This window comes from Balaenoptera musculus, chromosome 19, assembly GCF_009873245.2.
Source record: "Balaenoptera musculus isolate JJ_BM4_2016_0621 chromosome 19, mBalMus1.pri.v3, whole genome shotgun sequence".
Lineage (NCBI taxonomy): Eukaryota > Metazoa > Chordata > Mammalia > Artiodactyla > Balaenopteridae > Balaenoptera > Balaenoptera musculus.
In genome coordinates this window covers 43,375,027-43,391,814 of record NC_045803.1, presented here as the reverse complement: position 1 = coordinate 43,391,814, position 16,788 = coordinate 43,375,027, and the positions used below count along the sequence as shown (strand labels likewise).

General features: G+C 33.9%; 1 protein-coding gene across 8 annotated transcripts in view; it reads right to left on the bottom strand.

The window, feature by feature from the left end:
* The window catches only part of NFAT5 (nuclear factor of activated T cells 5), a 128,361-nt gene that overhangs the window by 46,706 nt on the left and 64,867 nt on the right, over positions 1-16,788 (bottom strand). For 5 of the 8 annotated variants that reach the window (XM_036833773.1, XM_036833774.1, XM_036833775.1 and 2 more), the window contains one exon: positions 6,700-6,825. In XM_036833773.1, coding sequence (XP_036689668.1) covers positions 6,700-6,825 — 126 coding nt within the window. Of the gene's footprint in view, positions 1-4,361; positions 5,234-6,699; positions 6,826-16,788 lie in introns of those variants that run through there. The other 3 variants (XM_036833779.1, XM_036833778.1, XM_036833780.1) reach the window with 3 other exon arrangements.

The window sequence follows — 16,788 nt, the reverse complement described above, 5'->3', positions numbered from 1 at the left end:
AGAGAGATTACCACCACATTAACTTAAGAACTGGAGAGAAAAAACAGTTCTGAGGGATGCTATTTGAAGGTCACTTCAATGCTTTATCATATAATACATTTTAAAATAGTTTAGATTAAATAATAAAGGCATTCCTGCCAACTCTAGTCCAATGTCTTCATATTTCTTCTTTTTTAGAGGTGACCAAAAAAGGGAAAATAGTATTTGTATCATTAAAATCTTCTGATATAATAATTCAGAATGGTTTTACAACTGGATCTGGATTACAGTGTACATTAGACCCAAATGTAGATAAAATGTCTAGACAAAAAACAGAAGTCATAAATTGCTCTACTAGAAGTTCTGATAATTGATCACGCAACTTTATCATTTCATTTTTTAAAAAGTGGGAAGAGAATTCTAGGAAGAATACTTAATCAGTCAACTTTACAGAATCATCCCTTTGGGAAGTGTCTGTTCTCCCTATGATTCATCATCCTCTAGCAATGCTTCTTTTATTTACAAGGGCTCCTAGTGAGAGAGTGTCAACATTAAAGAGTAAGTCAGAAAGGAAATCCCATGGCCCATGTGTTGTCTGATATGCAAAACTTCAAAATGAGGTAAAAAACAGACTGAGAATGGAAAGAAAGAAGCAAAATAAAGCTAAAAAACTTGTTTTTATAAAAATAAGATCTATTTTTTAAAACCTTACTAACAAATGAAAGGAGAAATCCATGTGGGAGGGAGGTCAATGTTTACCGAAAGATCACTGATTATCAGGCAGTATTAAGTATTTTACATATTTACCTTCATAATAACCTTAAGAAAAAGTTGTTGTTACTGTCTACTTACAGGGGTAATACGAGAAATTTACTGAACTTCCACAAGATTCTGTCTATATGATAGAAATGATATGATAGCAATCAGATTCAAATTAGGTCTTTATGATTCCAAAGCTCATGCTAATTTTATTATATTTCACATATGGGAAAAGAGAAATAATGTCACAGAAACAGGTGAAGTCTTTTGTTGTATCCTACCCTAATCAATTCCCCTCACTCCAGTCCCAGCTGGAGTGTTTTTATACAACTTTATTACTATTATTTATACAACTAATTATTATAAAACAATTCGTTATGGCAATACTTTTTGCTTATTATCAATCTTATTGGTAGCATAAAAAAAGTAAGCCCACTTCTATGCATTAATTTCTTAATGTGAAATTCTACAAAACACATACACAAAAAAAGAAATTGTGTCTATTTGATGTATGTAATTTGTCTATGAATGGCTGAGAATCTGTGTGCAGTTTTAAATGCTATTCTATAGACTAGGGTAATATAAAAATCTGCTTATTCTACCAGAAAATGAAAAAATCACAATATTTATAAAAGTTGCTAAAAATTAGTAAGAGGACCAAAAAAGGTAAACATTTAGGGAATAAACCATTAATAGGCCATGCGTACTTTTTTTGTCAGTGAAAATTTATAATATGGATAGTCTCCTGAATTGGTAATTGTTTCTGAATTAACCATCATGGCCCAAGTTTGCTGATGCTTTCCATTCTAATAACGCAGATGTTAGTAGTATACATCTATACATACATACATACACACATATTTCTATATGTATAAATGTATGTATTTAGATTTACTATGTAATTTTAAAAGTCAGAATGAGGAGTAGAGTTTTTAAACATGTTGCTTACTTGGCAACATGTTTGTAGCTAGGATCTGACTTCCTTCTGGAAGTGGTCCAGTTTTCCAGGAAAAGTAGGAATGACCATATGGAAGAACCAAGATCAATTCACACTTCAGCTCACAACATCAATATGTAGGTTACATAGGTGAATTACTTTTCCTGTTAATGGGCTTTGGGTTTAATCTTCGGAATATATACTACATAAATGGCCAAAATTCTGAAATATGTTAACCTAGTTAACCCAGGAGAGCAGTCAAAGGCAAATTTGCTCCTTAAATTTAGTCAACTCAAGAAAATAAGAATTACATAACTGCAAATATCTTCTAACACTAGTAAACAAGTTACAATAAATTCAATGGGCTAAGTACTCTGTTGCTGTAAATAACTTTTATAAAAAATTTATATTCTTCTAGAAATAATATTCCTATCTTGTAGATCCTGAAACTTGCAGAAGAGAAGAAGGGGTATGGCTTTTTCAACTCAATATCCTACACACTGCCTAGTCCAGGATCTTCTGTTTCCCTAATTGAAATGACAGAACATTATGCTAAATTCCCTAAAGTATAATGGCAAGGAGAAAAGAACTTAGACCTTAGTGGGAAAGAAGAGAGGTATCTTGTGCCTGGAAGGATTGAGATATGATGATATGTAAATTGTCTAGTACAATTCCTATCACATAGTAGGAACTCAAAAATGATAGCTTATATTTTCTTCAACTCAGTTTTTGTATAGTTTTGTTGTTACGGATGGTCTACAAATTCCTATGATTTTAATTTAGGTGATTAAGGTGTCTGAAGTATTGGGATGGCCAAAAAGTTCATTCGGGTTTTTCTGTAACATCCTATGAAAACCCCGAATGAACTTTTTGGCCAACCCAATAAATTAAAGCATAGCTGTTCTTTGATTATAGGACATTATTTAGTTCTCTAGTGTCCTCTCCTATAGTGTAAATAGCACACAGTTAAGTTCTTTCAGTATAGAAAATACCTGTTAGGTACTTGCTGTAAGCATAAAATTCAAAGCACTATTTAATAAGTCTCTTCCAACAGAAAAGTTTATTATATGGATCACTTGATGTAAAATTATTAACTTTAATTACAGCCTTTAAAAACTTTTGTATGTGCTTTATTAGTGTATATACCCATACATGTTAAAATCTGCTACCAAGTATTCATGTACTGAGATTATATTATTCCTGAACAGGACTAATATATAATTCCTGAAAGTAAAATAACAACTTTATGAAAACAAACAACAAAAGAATTACTAACTAGTTATTCCTAAGATTCTCTGGCTGAATTATAAAACCTATGGTTTGATTAATTCATTGTTTATTTCAAGAATTAGAATTAAAAAATTTTAAAGAAACCTGAAATAATTACCTTAGCAAAATATTTTGATATAAACTAATAAACATGATGCTACATCCCAAGATGAGGACAAACAAATAGAATTTAGGATAGAACAAGAAAATAATTTGATTTCTTAAAATGAAGATTAAAGTTTATTGTTCACTTCTGTGAAAGACTCCCTATTTTAAATAAATTAAGACAATCTAAGGATAAAACTGTAAACATGTAAGTAGATTTTTAAAAATACTTGATTGGTATGTGAATTATACCTCAATAAAGCTGGTATTTAAGAAAAATATCTGCCATATCTCTTTTCAAAAATCCAAAATTCTAGTGTAACTGTTTGTTTTAGTTCTCCTTAATAATACTTATATTTTAGTTCCTTCCAACCTATACTGTAGGATTAAAGAAACAAACAAAAAGAATACTTTCACAACTTTCATTTCTTCTTGGTCAACTCCTTATTTTGCCAGAATTTGTTATCAATTCATGTAGATAACTTTTTTTTTAATAAGTGATAATTTTTAAAAATATTTATTTATTTATTTATTTATTTATTTGGGTCTTCATTGTGGCGCACTGGCTTCTCTAGTTGCAGTGAGTGGACTCTAGAGTGTGCGGGCTCAGTAGTTGTAGCACGTGGCCTTAGTTGTAGCATGTGTGATCTTAGTTCTCCCACCAGGAATCGAACCCCGGGCACCCTGCATTGGGAGCGCAGAGTCTTAACCACTGGACCACCAGGGAAGTCCCTGGATAACTTTTTTGTGTTAGGAAAACGGTCTCTGTCTTAATTACTAAGAACCTACAATATTCTTCAGAAAGTCTGTACTTCTAAAACTTTTATTCATTTACATATTGAACCTCAAACTCCTAAGAAACTTTCTTGTGGGACAAAAACAGATGTCTTTTAAAAATGGGGAAGAGTACAGATTTCAGACTGTTGATTTTCAACTACACCTCCCAGATTGTGACATTTGGCCCTATGGAGAGGGGAGGAGTTGTGAGGAAGTAAACCTCTTTCCCCCATTCCCAACCCTGGGTCTTACCAGATAAAAGATGTTATTAATGAGAGTATGTAAAAGTGTGATTATTGTAGAGGCAGAAAAAAGGTTTAAGAGACATTCTTTTTACCCAGTATTCTGGATTGTGGATTAGCAGCATCATGTTTACTCATTCCTTCAGTAATACATAAAGGGAAAAAAATCTAGATTGGCGAATCTGAGAAACACATTTTTAATAATTAAATAATTTAAAATGTACATGAACACCTATATGCCCAGCCTCTAAATTTTAAAATTTAAATTGATTTAGAATTTGTGAAACACAAACCTTTATGGCAGAACTAGAAGTCTGTTCCCACCAGGCCCTCATACCTGATAGCAGCCAATCCGGCTCCTTCAAAACTCTGAAGAATTAACTACATCAAGAGTCATCATTTTTATGCAATTCATATTTAAACAGCAAATGCTATAGATTAAAAAAAAAAATCAAAGAACTCTGAATTAATTTATCTTTCCCTAAACATCTAGTCTTTTGGCCAGGAAACACTGAGTAACTGGTAATTTACTCCAAATCTCTCTTTGACATCTATGTCACTAAGGACATTAATATGTCAAATAAGAAAAGCAACTCTAATTATACATACTAACTGATATCCCTACTATAACTATTCGGCAATTTAAACTCTCTTACCTGTAACGTTACATGACAAAGACTCTATTCTACCAATAAGACATTAGAATTCTAGAATAAGACTAGGTTGGTTAAAAGTAAACGTGTAAAAAAAATTACAAATGACTTGGTTTTAGATCATAGAAACTTTCTGTGTGTGAATATATGAAAATTATCAAGGTCACCTCCTTACTCTCTTCACAATCTTTACAATGTCAATAACTTCTTGATCTAATAAGAATTCATTACTTCAGAATACTTCCTTTGGTTAATTCTTATTTTCATGATTTTTCAACTCAAGGCCTTCATTCTAATTTATCTGGAGAGGATTATGGAGGGAGGGAGAGAGGGAAGGAGGGACCTTCAACATTCCATTAGTGACTCAAATTCAAAAACTTTCAATATTTATATATAAAAACTTCTAAAATTGAGTTTGGTATTATTTCAAAGGAAGTGTCGTTCTTTTTCCAAACCTAGCTAACATTTTTTCAGCTTTTAAAAGGAACTGGATCTACTGTCAACAGATGTTAAAAAGCACAGAAGAAACAGACTTTTAGTTCTATACAGATTCAACATGTCTTTAAAAAAATCTCAAAAGATACAAAAGAAATCAGTTAGTCAATTTCTACCTGTGGATTTAAAGTGAAATATTTCATTAAAATTAAAAAATATATATTTTATTATCTGATAACTATTTTAAAACTGGATTAAATATTTAAATTCCAGAAAAAATATTCAGTGCATAAAAAAGTGAAACCAGGTCATCTTAACAATTCAATTACTAAAATGTTCACAATTAAATCCACAGAATCTGTTAGAAAATGTCTGGCAACACATGAACAGTGAGCAGGGCTGGTAAGTTTCTTGGCCATGTTTAAAGTTTTCCTGCCCTCAACCAGGAAGGCTGCACATTGCACTATACGGCTCAGGGGAAAGATTGGTACACAAGGTTAATTGGACTTAGGTTAATGCAAATAAGAAAAGTACCCAAAGTTCTACTATAGTACCAATATCCTCATTTAAATCACAACCTTCCGCTTCACTGTTCTTTTTGAAACAAAAAGAATTTACTGAAAACAATGTTCTGATGGATTTTAAGTACCATTTTAAAAGATGAGAGGTATCATATTAGGCAAGAAACCTCTAATTAGTAGGACAGATGAAACTTCAGAGTATATATATAATTTTCTAACTTTTTTAAAACACCAAACACACTTAGTAGTCTATAAACCCAACTAAAAAAAGAAATACAGTTGGGCAATCTAATATTACTGAAAGCATTCTTATTAATTTATCACTGATCAAGACATTTTTCAATTAGCTTGTCCGTCAATCTTTTAATTCAATCAAAATTTGAACCAATTTTATATAAAGTGTATGATTTGAGAGCTGATTAAAAATAAACTTGATAAATTTCAAACATTACTTTCCATACTTTTTCACTGATATAAGAAAATGTCTTTATATAAATATTACATTCAAATCTTACATTTACTTTCAACTGAATTTAAAATAAGTATAAAGTCACATATGTTTTTAAATGTAGGGAAAAGGTTATAGTAACATGCTACAAACAGAAAAGACACTTGCGTGCTTGAGTCCTTTTTTCAGATTATACAAAATAAAACATTTTCCCCTTTGAGCAAATCTTTTAAAATAATTGTTTTATAGAGACTCAAATATAATTTTCTATCCATAGCTTGGTATTTAATAACCTTTTTATGTGCAGTCAACAAAAGAACTTTAAACTTGTTCCCATAGTTGAAGATAAGGTCCATTCTGGGAGATGGCACTAATAGATGTGCCAATGTGAAATTTTAAGAAATAACAGTTGTATCAAGAATATTGTATTGAAAGTTTTTAATGTTAAAAGTATGTAGTTTAAAACCTCCTAAAACAAACCCTCAAATCACACTCTTTGGTATGAATTTTGCCAGCACTGTTCATGTCGACCAGATAATACTTTTTTTTTTTTAAAGTAAAATGAAATGCATACCAGCAGCAACTACAGCTGGAGGAGGCGAGCCTGCCTCACCACCACTTGTCTGACTCATTGATGCTACAGATGGTTCTCTAGATGGAGGTAACTGTAACTCCTTTGGGAGAAGATCATAGACAGATTCTGTTGGGCGAAAGGGAAAAAACTTTTTTTAGAAAGAGTATAAGTCAATAACCTAATTATGAGCACAAAATTAATGTCTTTTCACTCTTAAGAAGAACTATATTATTCATACACACACACTAAACTTCATATAACTACTGTTGTAAAAGTTATTAGCAAATATTTTTCTTTTATTATATACTTTTATTGAACTGAATAATGAATTTTCCATTCATTCTAACCCCTGTTTTCTTCTTGGCTTTATCCCTCATGCTTACAATGATCTACAGAAAAAGTTATTAAAATTTTAAAACTCTATAAAACTAGACAGAAGAGATGTCAAATAACCCAAGATGCTCCAATATCTTCCTTTGAAAAAAAAGAAAAAGAGGGTAACTTATCATCCTTTACATATGAGATGGCATATACTAGTGTATATCAGCTTTAAATTGGCTTCTCCAATTAGACCACTAGTCTACTGCTCTTTTACTCAGCACCTTTATCAAATATTTTAATTTGCTATCATAATGCATTTTTCCCTCCTAAAGAAGATAAAAAGAGGAATGTTATGGCTCAAGGAACTACTTCTTACTCTGAGGTATCTCCAACTCTAGAAAGGCACAAGTATAGGATACTCTTATATCAGAAAGCACAAGTGCCTATATTAGATTATGATTACTTTTCTAACCCAGATTAAAGAGTACTGTATCTTTTTAATATATTTTATAATATTCTAATTGTCCATAAAATCAAATTTACATCTACTATTTAAAAATTATTTTATAGTTATTATTATATGGTTTTTGGACAGAAATAATTATCAAGATATCCACTAAAGGTAGTAGAATCAATGTTGGAAGAAACTTCAAAAGACCAGTTAGAACCATATGTTTATTTTCTAAAGAATCGAGGCACAGAGTTTAAGGGACTTGCCTAGTATTCTAAGAAAAGCAACATTCCAACAATTAAAGAAGATTATTAACTATTTGTACTAAGTGATTAAAAAAATAAAGGTAGCACTATAAGACATTTTATCCTTGGTAGCAAACAATACTGTTAGTTAACTGATTACTGAATTCATAAATACTTTGATCCTCCCAGTTAAAATATGTATCCTGACTTTCATGTGGATAGGAATAAGAAAGAATATCATGAAGGAAAGCTAAAATTAGAATTTGTAGTATTAAATGATCTTCGTTCACAGTAAAGAATCCACTTAAAAATTTTTCTTTCAAAAAACTATTACCTAACACTTGAAATTTTCATCTTCAAAGCATTTAGCAAATTTTACATCTGTCTGAATATAATATGCCCTGACTAAAATTTTTCAGCTTGTTAAAATGTTGCTAAAAAACTTAAGTAGATTACTTCCATCTTTCAAATAATATAGGGGGGATAGTACGGAGAACCTAATTAAAACAGAAATGCCACATCATCAAACATAGATTTTAATACAATTATTTTTCTCAATACATGTTGAAAACGAGACCCTTATACATAGAAGAAAAGCATATTCAAGACCTTTTTTTTGGGGGGGTGTAGGCAAATAAACAAAAAGGAAATATGAAAATAAAAATTAGCTTAGATAAAAAGAGAAAGGATCTATTAAAATGCATTTATGTCAAGGGAAAAAAAACTTAACCTCGTAAAAGCCCCATCACTAACCACATTTCACTTTCCCAAAGAAGGACATAGAGTCTAAATTAGAGGTATAAAAGCAATGTCAATAAAAATACATTGGGAAGTAACTAAATATAGAACTTGTTATATCTCAATCTTCCCTATAGCCTACCCCCAAACCAAAGAAATAAGCAAGTCAAGTGGAAGGTGTAGGAAGCATGGATTCATTCCTTCACCAAAGGGTATTTTCTGATTAACTGACTCAAGTATTTGGAAATTAGAGAAGTCAGAAGTTTCTTCCTATCTATCCAAGGAAAACAACAGGTAATACAGTCCTTACCATCACAGGCTCTGACTTCAGACAGAACTGTGTTGGCTCTGCTACTTTAAACAACTTCTCTAAGACTTAAATCCTCACTGAAACTCTTCTTTTACCCCATTATCTCAAAGAGATTCCCTCCAAGATACAACTGTACACCACGACCACATACATTGGTCTTACTCTCAAGCCTGCTTCCCATAAAACATAAAAAGATTAAAGGGATATAAATTATGCTGTTAGTACTATTGTCCTTTAGTCCTAAATTCAATCCAAATTAAACACTTATACAGACTCCACTAGCCAATGAGAGAACTCCTAAACAAGAGCATAGGTCCTTTAAATCCATGAAAACAACAAATAGTCCTCCCTCATGTTAAGTTGCCGTATCTATTTTTCTTGTGTTATCTTTTAAATCAGTTAAATAGATAAGGGAGGAATGAAATTCTAGATTTATAAACAAAGAATATGAAGAAAGAGAATGGGAAATCTGTAATGGAAAGGCAGTTTCCTGAGAAAAGACTTCCTTAGAAAACAAAACTGTAACCTCTACTACATTTTTTTTTTAAAAACCTACTAGATTTTAAAAGAATCTACTAGATTTTTTTTTTTTTTTTTAAAGAGAGAGAATGGTTACAAGGTTTCTTTTTGGGGTGGTAAAAATTCCAAAATTAGATTATGGCAATGGCTACACAACTCTATAAATACAAATAACTAAACACCACTGAATCTGTACATTTTATTTATTATTATTTTTTATTTCCTTACCTAGAGGAACTTACAGTTTAGCAAAAAGGAATATTATGTTCAACCCTCAGTGCTCAACTTTGTATAATTCCATTTATATGAAATGTCTAGAACAGACAAATTTATAGAGAAAGAAAGTAGGTTAGTGGTAGCCTAGGGCTGGGGGAATAGAAGAAAGGTGGGTGACAGCTAAAAAATATGGGCTTTCTTTTGGGAGTAGTGAAAATATTACAAAATTGATTGTGGTGACAGTTTCACAATGCTGTGAAGAGAATAAAAACCTTTCAACTGTATACTTTAAATGGGCGAGTTGTATTACATGTGAATAAGATTGTTAACAAAAAACCTGCATAACCCAACATTTGTTATCTCATATTTTCTGTGGACCAGGAGTCTAGGCATGGCTTAACTGGGTACTTTGCTTAGGATCTCACAAAGCTGCAATGAAGGTGTTGGACAGGGCTGTAATCATATTGCTCAGTGTTCAACTTTATCTATTTTAAAAAATTTATTGTATTTTTTATTTATTTTTTTTATACAGCAGGTTCTCATTTAGTTATCCATTTTATACATATTAGTCATACTGACATACATATATGTCAATCCCAATCACCCAATTCATCACACCACCACCCCTCACCCCCCACCATTTTCCCCCCTTGGTATCCATACGTTTACTCTCTACATCTGCGTCTCAATATCTGCCCAGCAAACTGGTTCATCTGTACCATTTTTCTAGGTTCCACATATATGCGTTAATATACGATATTTCTTTTTCTCTTTCTGACTTACTTCACTCTGTATGACAGTCTCTAGATCCATCCACGTCTCTACAACTGACCCAATTTCGCTCCTTTTTATGGCCGAGTAATATTCCATTGTATACATGTACCACATCTTCTTTATCCATTCGTCTGTCGATGGGCATTTAGGTTGCTTCCATGTCCTGGCTATTGTAAATAGCACTGCAATGAACATTGGGGTACATGTGTCTTTTTGAAATATGGTTTTCTCTGAGTATATGCCCAGTAGTGGGATTGCTGGGTCATATGGTAATTCTATTTTTAGTTTTTTAAGGAACCTCCATACTGTTCTCCATAGCAGCTGTATCAATTCACATTCCCACCAACAGTGCAAGAGGGTTCCCTTTTCTCCACACACTCTCCAGCATTTGTTGTTTGTAGATTTTCTGATGATGCCCATTCTAAATGGTGTGAGGTGATACCTCATTGTAGTTTTGATCTGCATTTCTCTAAAAATTAGTGATGTTGAGCAGCTTTTCATGTGCTTCTTGGCCATCTGTATGTCTTCTTTGGAGAAATGTCTATTTAGGTCTCTGCCCATTTTTGGATTGGGGTGTTTGTTTTTTTACTATTGAGCTGCATGAGCTGTTTATATACTTTGGAGATTAATCCTTTGTCCACTGATTCGTTTGCAAATATTTTCTCCCATTCTGAGGATTGTCTTTTCGTCTTGTTTATAGTTTCCTTTACTGTGCAAAAGCTTTTAAGTTTCATTAGGTCCCATTTGTTTATTTTTGTTTTATTTCCATTACTCTAGGGCATGGATCAAAAAAGATCGTGCTGTGATTTATGTCAAAGAGTGTTCTTCCTATGTTTTCCTCTAAGAGTTTTATAGTGTCCGGTCTTACATTTAGGTCTCTAATCCATTTTGAGTTTATTTTTGTGTACGGTGTTAGGGAGTGTTCTAATTTCATTCTTTTACATGTAGCTGTCCAGTTTTCCCAGCACCACTTATTGAAGACACTGTCTTTTCTCCATTGTATATCCTTGCCTCCTTTGTCATAGATTAGTTCACCACAGGTGTGTGGGTTTATCTCTGGACTTTCTATCCTGTTCCATTGATCTATATTTCTGTTTTTGTGCCATTACCATATTGTCTTGATTACTGTAGCTTTGTAGTATAGTCTGAAGTCAGGGAGTCTGATTCCTCCAGCTCTGTTTTTTTCCCTCAAGACTGCTTTGGCTATTCAGGGTCTTTCGTGTCTCCATACAAATTTTAAGATTTTTTGTTCTAGTTCTGTAAAAAATGCCGTTGGTAATTTGATAGGGATTGCATTGAATCTGTAGATTGCTTTGGGTAGTATACTCATTTTCACAATATTGATTCTTCCAACCCAAGAACATGATATATCTCTCCATCTGTTGGCATCACCTTTAATTTCTTTCATCAGTGTCTTATAGTTTTCTGCATACAGGTCTTTTGTCTCCCTAGGTAGGTTTATTCCTAGGTATTTTATTCTTTTTGTTGCAATGGTAAATGGGAGTGTTTCCTTAATTTCTCTTTCAGATTTTTCATCATTAGTGTATAGGAATGCAAGAGATTTCTGTGCATTAATTTTGTATCCTGCAACTTTACCATATTCATTGATTAGCTCTAGTAGTTTTCTGGTGGCATCTTTAGGATTTTCTATGTATAGTATCATGTCATCTGCAAACAGTGATAGTTTTACTTCTCCTTTTCCAATTTGTATTCCTTTTATTTCTTTTTCTTCTCTGATTGCCGTGGCTAGGACGTCCAAAACTATGTTGAATAACAGTGGAGAGAGTGGACATCCTTGTCTTCTTCCTGATCTTAGAGGAAATGCATTCAGTTTTTCACCATTGAGAATGATGTTTGCTGTGGGTTTGTCGTATATGGCCTTTATTATGTTGAGATAGTTCCCTCTATGCCCACTTTCTGGAGAGTTTTTATCATAAATGGGTGTTGAATTCTGTCAAAAGCTTTTTCTGCATCTATTGAGATGATCATATGGTTTTTATTCTTCAATGTGTTAATATGGTGTATCACATTGATTGATTTGCGTATATTGAAGAATCCTTGCATCCCTGGGATAAATCCCACTTCATGATGGTGTATGATCCTTTTAATGTGTTGTTGGATTCTGTTTGCTAGTATTCTGTTGAGGATTTTTGCATCTATATTCATCAATGATATTGGTCTGTAATTTTCTTTTTTTGTAGTATCTTTGTCTGGTTTTGGTATCAGGGTGATGGTGGCCTCATAGAATGAGACTGGGAGTGTTCTTCCTCTGCAATTTTTTGGAAGAGTTTGAGAAGGATGGGTGTTAGCTCTTCTCTAAATGTTTGATAGAATTCACCTGTGAAGCCATCTGGTCCTGGACTTTTGTTTGTTGGAAGATTTTTAATCACAGTTTCAATTTCATTACTTGTGATTGGTCTGTTCATATTTTCTATTTCTTCCTGGTACAGTCTTGGGAGGTTAAACCTTTCTAAGAATTTGTCGATTTCTTCCAGGTTGTCCATTTTATTGGCATAGAGTTGCTTGTAGTAGTCTCTTAGGATGCTTTGTATTTCTGCAGTGTCTGTTGTAACTTCTCCTTTTTCATTTCTGATTTTATTGATTTGAGTCCTCTCCCTCTTTTTCTTGATGAGTCTGGCTAATGGTTTATCAATTTTGTTTATCTTCTCAAAGAACCAGCTTTTAGTTTTATTGATCTTTGCTATTGTTTTCTTTGTTTCTATTTCATTTATTTCTGCTCTGATCTTTATGATTTCTTTCCTTCTACTAACTTTGGGTTTTGTTTGTTCTTCTTTCTCTAGTTCCTTTAGGTGTAAGGTTAGATTGTTTATTTAAGATTTTTCTTGTTTCTTGAGGTAGGCTTGTATAGCTATAAACTTCCCTCTTAGAACTGCTTTTTCAGTGCTCTCTTGGTTATTTAGTAATATATTGTTTAGCCTCCATGTGTTTGTGTTTTTTACGTTTTTTTCCCTGTAATTCATTTCTAATCTCATAGTGTTGTGGTCAGAAAAGATGCTTGATATGATTTCAATTTTCTTAAATTTACTGAGGCTTGATTTGTGACCCAAGATGTGATCTATCCTGGAGAATGTTCTGTGCGCACTTGAGAAGAAAGTGTAATCTGCTGTTTTGGGATGGAATGTCCTATAAATATCAATTAAATCTATCTGGTCTATTGTGTCATTTAAAGTTTCTGTTTCCTTATTACTTTTCTGTTTGGATGATCTATCCACTGGTGTTAGGGAGGTGTTAAAGTCCCCCACTATTATTGTGTTACTGTCAATTTCCTCTTTTATAACTGTTAGCAGTTGCCTTATGTATTGAGGTGCTCCTATGTTGGGTGCATATATATTTATAATTGTTATATCTTCTTCTTGGATTGATCCCTTGATCATTATGTAGTGTCCTTCCTTGTCTCTTGTAACATTATTTTAAAATCTATTTTATCTGATATGAGTATTGCTACTCCAGCTTTCTTTTGATTTCCATTTGCATGGAATATCTTTTTCCATCCTCTCACTTTCAGTCTGTATGTGTCCCTAGGTCTGAAGTGGGTCTCTTGTAGACAGCATATATATGGGTCTTGTTTTTGTATCCATTCAGCGAGCCTGTGTCTTTGGGTTGGAGCATTTAATCCATTCACGTTTAAGGTAATTATCGATATGTATGTTCCTATGACCATTTTCTTAATTGTTTTGGGTTTGTTTTTGTAGGTCCTTTTCTTCTCTTGTGTTTCCCACTTAGAGAAGTTCCTTTAGCATTTGTTGTAGAGCTGGTTTGGTGGTGCTGAATTCTCTTAGCTTTTGCTTGTCTGTAAAGCTTTTGATTTCTCCATCGAATTTGAATGAGATCCTTGCCGGGTAGAGTAATCTTGGTTGTAGGTTCTTACCGTTTATCACTTTAAATATGTCATGCCACTCCCTTCTGGCTTGTAGAGTTTCTGCTGAGAAATCAGCTGTTAACCTTATGCGAGTTCCCTTGTATGTTATTTGTCGTTTTTTCCTTGCTGTTTTCAATAATTTTTCTTTGTCTTTAATTTTGGCCAATTTGATTACTATGTGTCTCAGTGTGTTTCTCCTTGGGTTTATCCTGTACGGGACTCGCTGCGCTTCCTGGACTTGGGTGGCTGTTTCCTTTCCCATGTTAGGGAAGTCTTTGACTATAATCTCTTCAAATATTTTCTCGGGTCCTTTCTCTCTTTCTTCTCCTTCTGGGACCCCTATAATGTGAATGTTGTTGCGTTTAATGTTGTCCCAGAGGTCTCTTAGGCTGTCTTCATTTCTTTTCATTCTTTTTTCTTTATTCTGTTCCGCAGCAGTGAATTCCACCATTCTGTCTTCTAGGTCACTTATCCGTTCTTCTGCCTCAATTATTCTGTTATTGATTCCTTCTAGTGTATTTTTCATTTCAGTTATTGTATTGTTCATCTCTGTTTGTTTGTTCTTTAATTCTTCTAGGTCTTTGTTAAACGTTTCTTCCATCTTCTTTATCTTTGCCTCCATTCTTTTTCCGAGGTCCTGGATCATCTTCACTATCATTATTCTGAATTCTTTTTCTGGAAGGTTGCCTATCTCCACTTCATTTAGTTGTTTTGCTGGGGTTTTACCTTGTTCCTTCATCTGGTACATACTCCTCTGCCTTTTCATCTCGTCTATCTTCCTGTGAACGTGGTTTTAGTTCCACAGGCTGCAGGATTGTACTTCTTCTTGCTTCTGCTGTCTGCCCTCTGGTGGATTAGGCTACCTAAGAGGCTTGTGCAAGGTTCCTGATGGGAGGAACTGGTGGTAGGTAGAGCTGGCTGTTACTCTGGTGGGCAGAGCTCAGTAAAACTTTAATCCGCTTGTCTGCTGATGGGTGGGGCTGGGTTCCCTCCCTGTTGGTTGTTTGGTCTGAGGCGACCCAACACTGGAGCCTACCCGGGCTCTTTGGTGGGGCTAATGGCGGCCTCTGAGAGGGCTCACGCCAAGGAGTACTTCCCAGAACGTCTGCTGGCAGTATCCTTGTGCTCACAGTGAGACACAGCCACACCCTGCCTCTGCAGGAGACCCTCCAACATTAGCAGGTAGGTCTGGTTCAGTCTCCTATGGGGTCACTGCTCCTTCCCCTGGGTCCTGATGCACACACTACTTTGTCTGTGCCCTCCAAGAGTGGAGTCTCTGTTTCCCCCAGTCCTGTTGAAGTCCTGCAATCAAATCCTGCTAGCCTTCAAAGTCTGATTCTCTAGGAATTCCTCCTCCCGTTGCTGGGCCCCCAGGTTGGGAAGCATGACGTGAGGCTCAGAACCTTCACTCCAGTGGGTGGACTTCTGTGGTATAAGTATTCTCCAGTTTGTGAGTCACCCACCCAGCAGTTATGGGATTTGATTTTATTGTGATTGTGCCCCTCCTACCGTCTCATTGTGGCTTCTCCTTTGTCTTTGGATGTGGGGTCTCTTTTTTGGTGAGTTCCAGTGTCTTCCTGTCGATGACTGTTCAGCAGTTAGCTGTGATTTTGGTGCTCTCGCAAGAGGGAGTGAGGGCACGTCCTTCTACTCCGCCATCTTAAGCCAATCTCCTGTACACTTTAAATGTGTGAATTTTATGATATGTAAATTATACATGGGTAAAGCTGTTTTTAAAAAAAGAGAAAGAGGAATAGAATAAGAACAACTGAGAACTGCACAAGAGTGAGCTAGGTCTCTCAATGTTCCTAATAAACTTCATGGACAGAAATATCTTTTCATTTAGTTTCTATTTGTGAAAAGTGAAATTATGAAGGCTAAACTGCAAACTAATCTAATTTGCCTTTTAAGGCTCATCTACTGTATCAGGAAAATGCTACAGGCAGAGATATCCTATAGTCAGTAAAATATTTGATGAAAATCTTAAAAAGTTCTTACGAACAAGATAAGAAATGTAGATTTCATAAAACAGATGACTCTAAACAACAACACCCAAAAATGTATGGGTTCCCCCTTGAGGAATGTGGTTACTACATCAACAACTTGAACAAAGATACAGAATTTGCAAATGACATAGGCTTAAGAGGGATATATCATATGTCATAATTCATCACAGATAATGAAAGGCTGGAATACCTGTGCAAAGAAATAGTGAAATTTAATACAGATCAATGTAACAGCTGGTAAAAACTGCTCTTGTGCAATGTACTTAAACGCACTCACTCTCTTTCTCACTCTTTTTCAAAATCTAGGAGTGGTTTTACTTTTGTTTTCTAAAGAATTCTTTCCTTGGTCTGCCAGAATTGGGGTGACTGTTGTCTCATATTTTTTTCTATTAACGTTGCTAATAATTTGAGCAGTAATAATGCTTAATCAACTCACTTAATGGTTCATTATGAATTTTAGTTGACCAAAATCCCAATATAAGTGTACTGCTTAAGTACCCATGTAATAGACTTAGATAAAGTATGATAAAGTAAATAATTAGTTAACATAAATTATTATTTTTTTAAATAAATTTATTTTTTATTTATTTATTTTTGGTTGTGTTGGGTCTTCACTGCTGTGCGTGGGC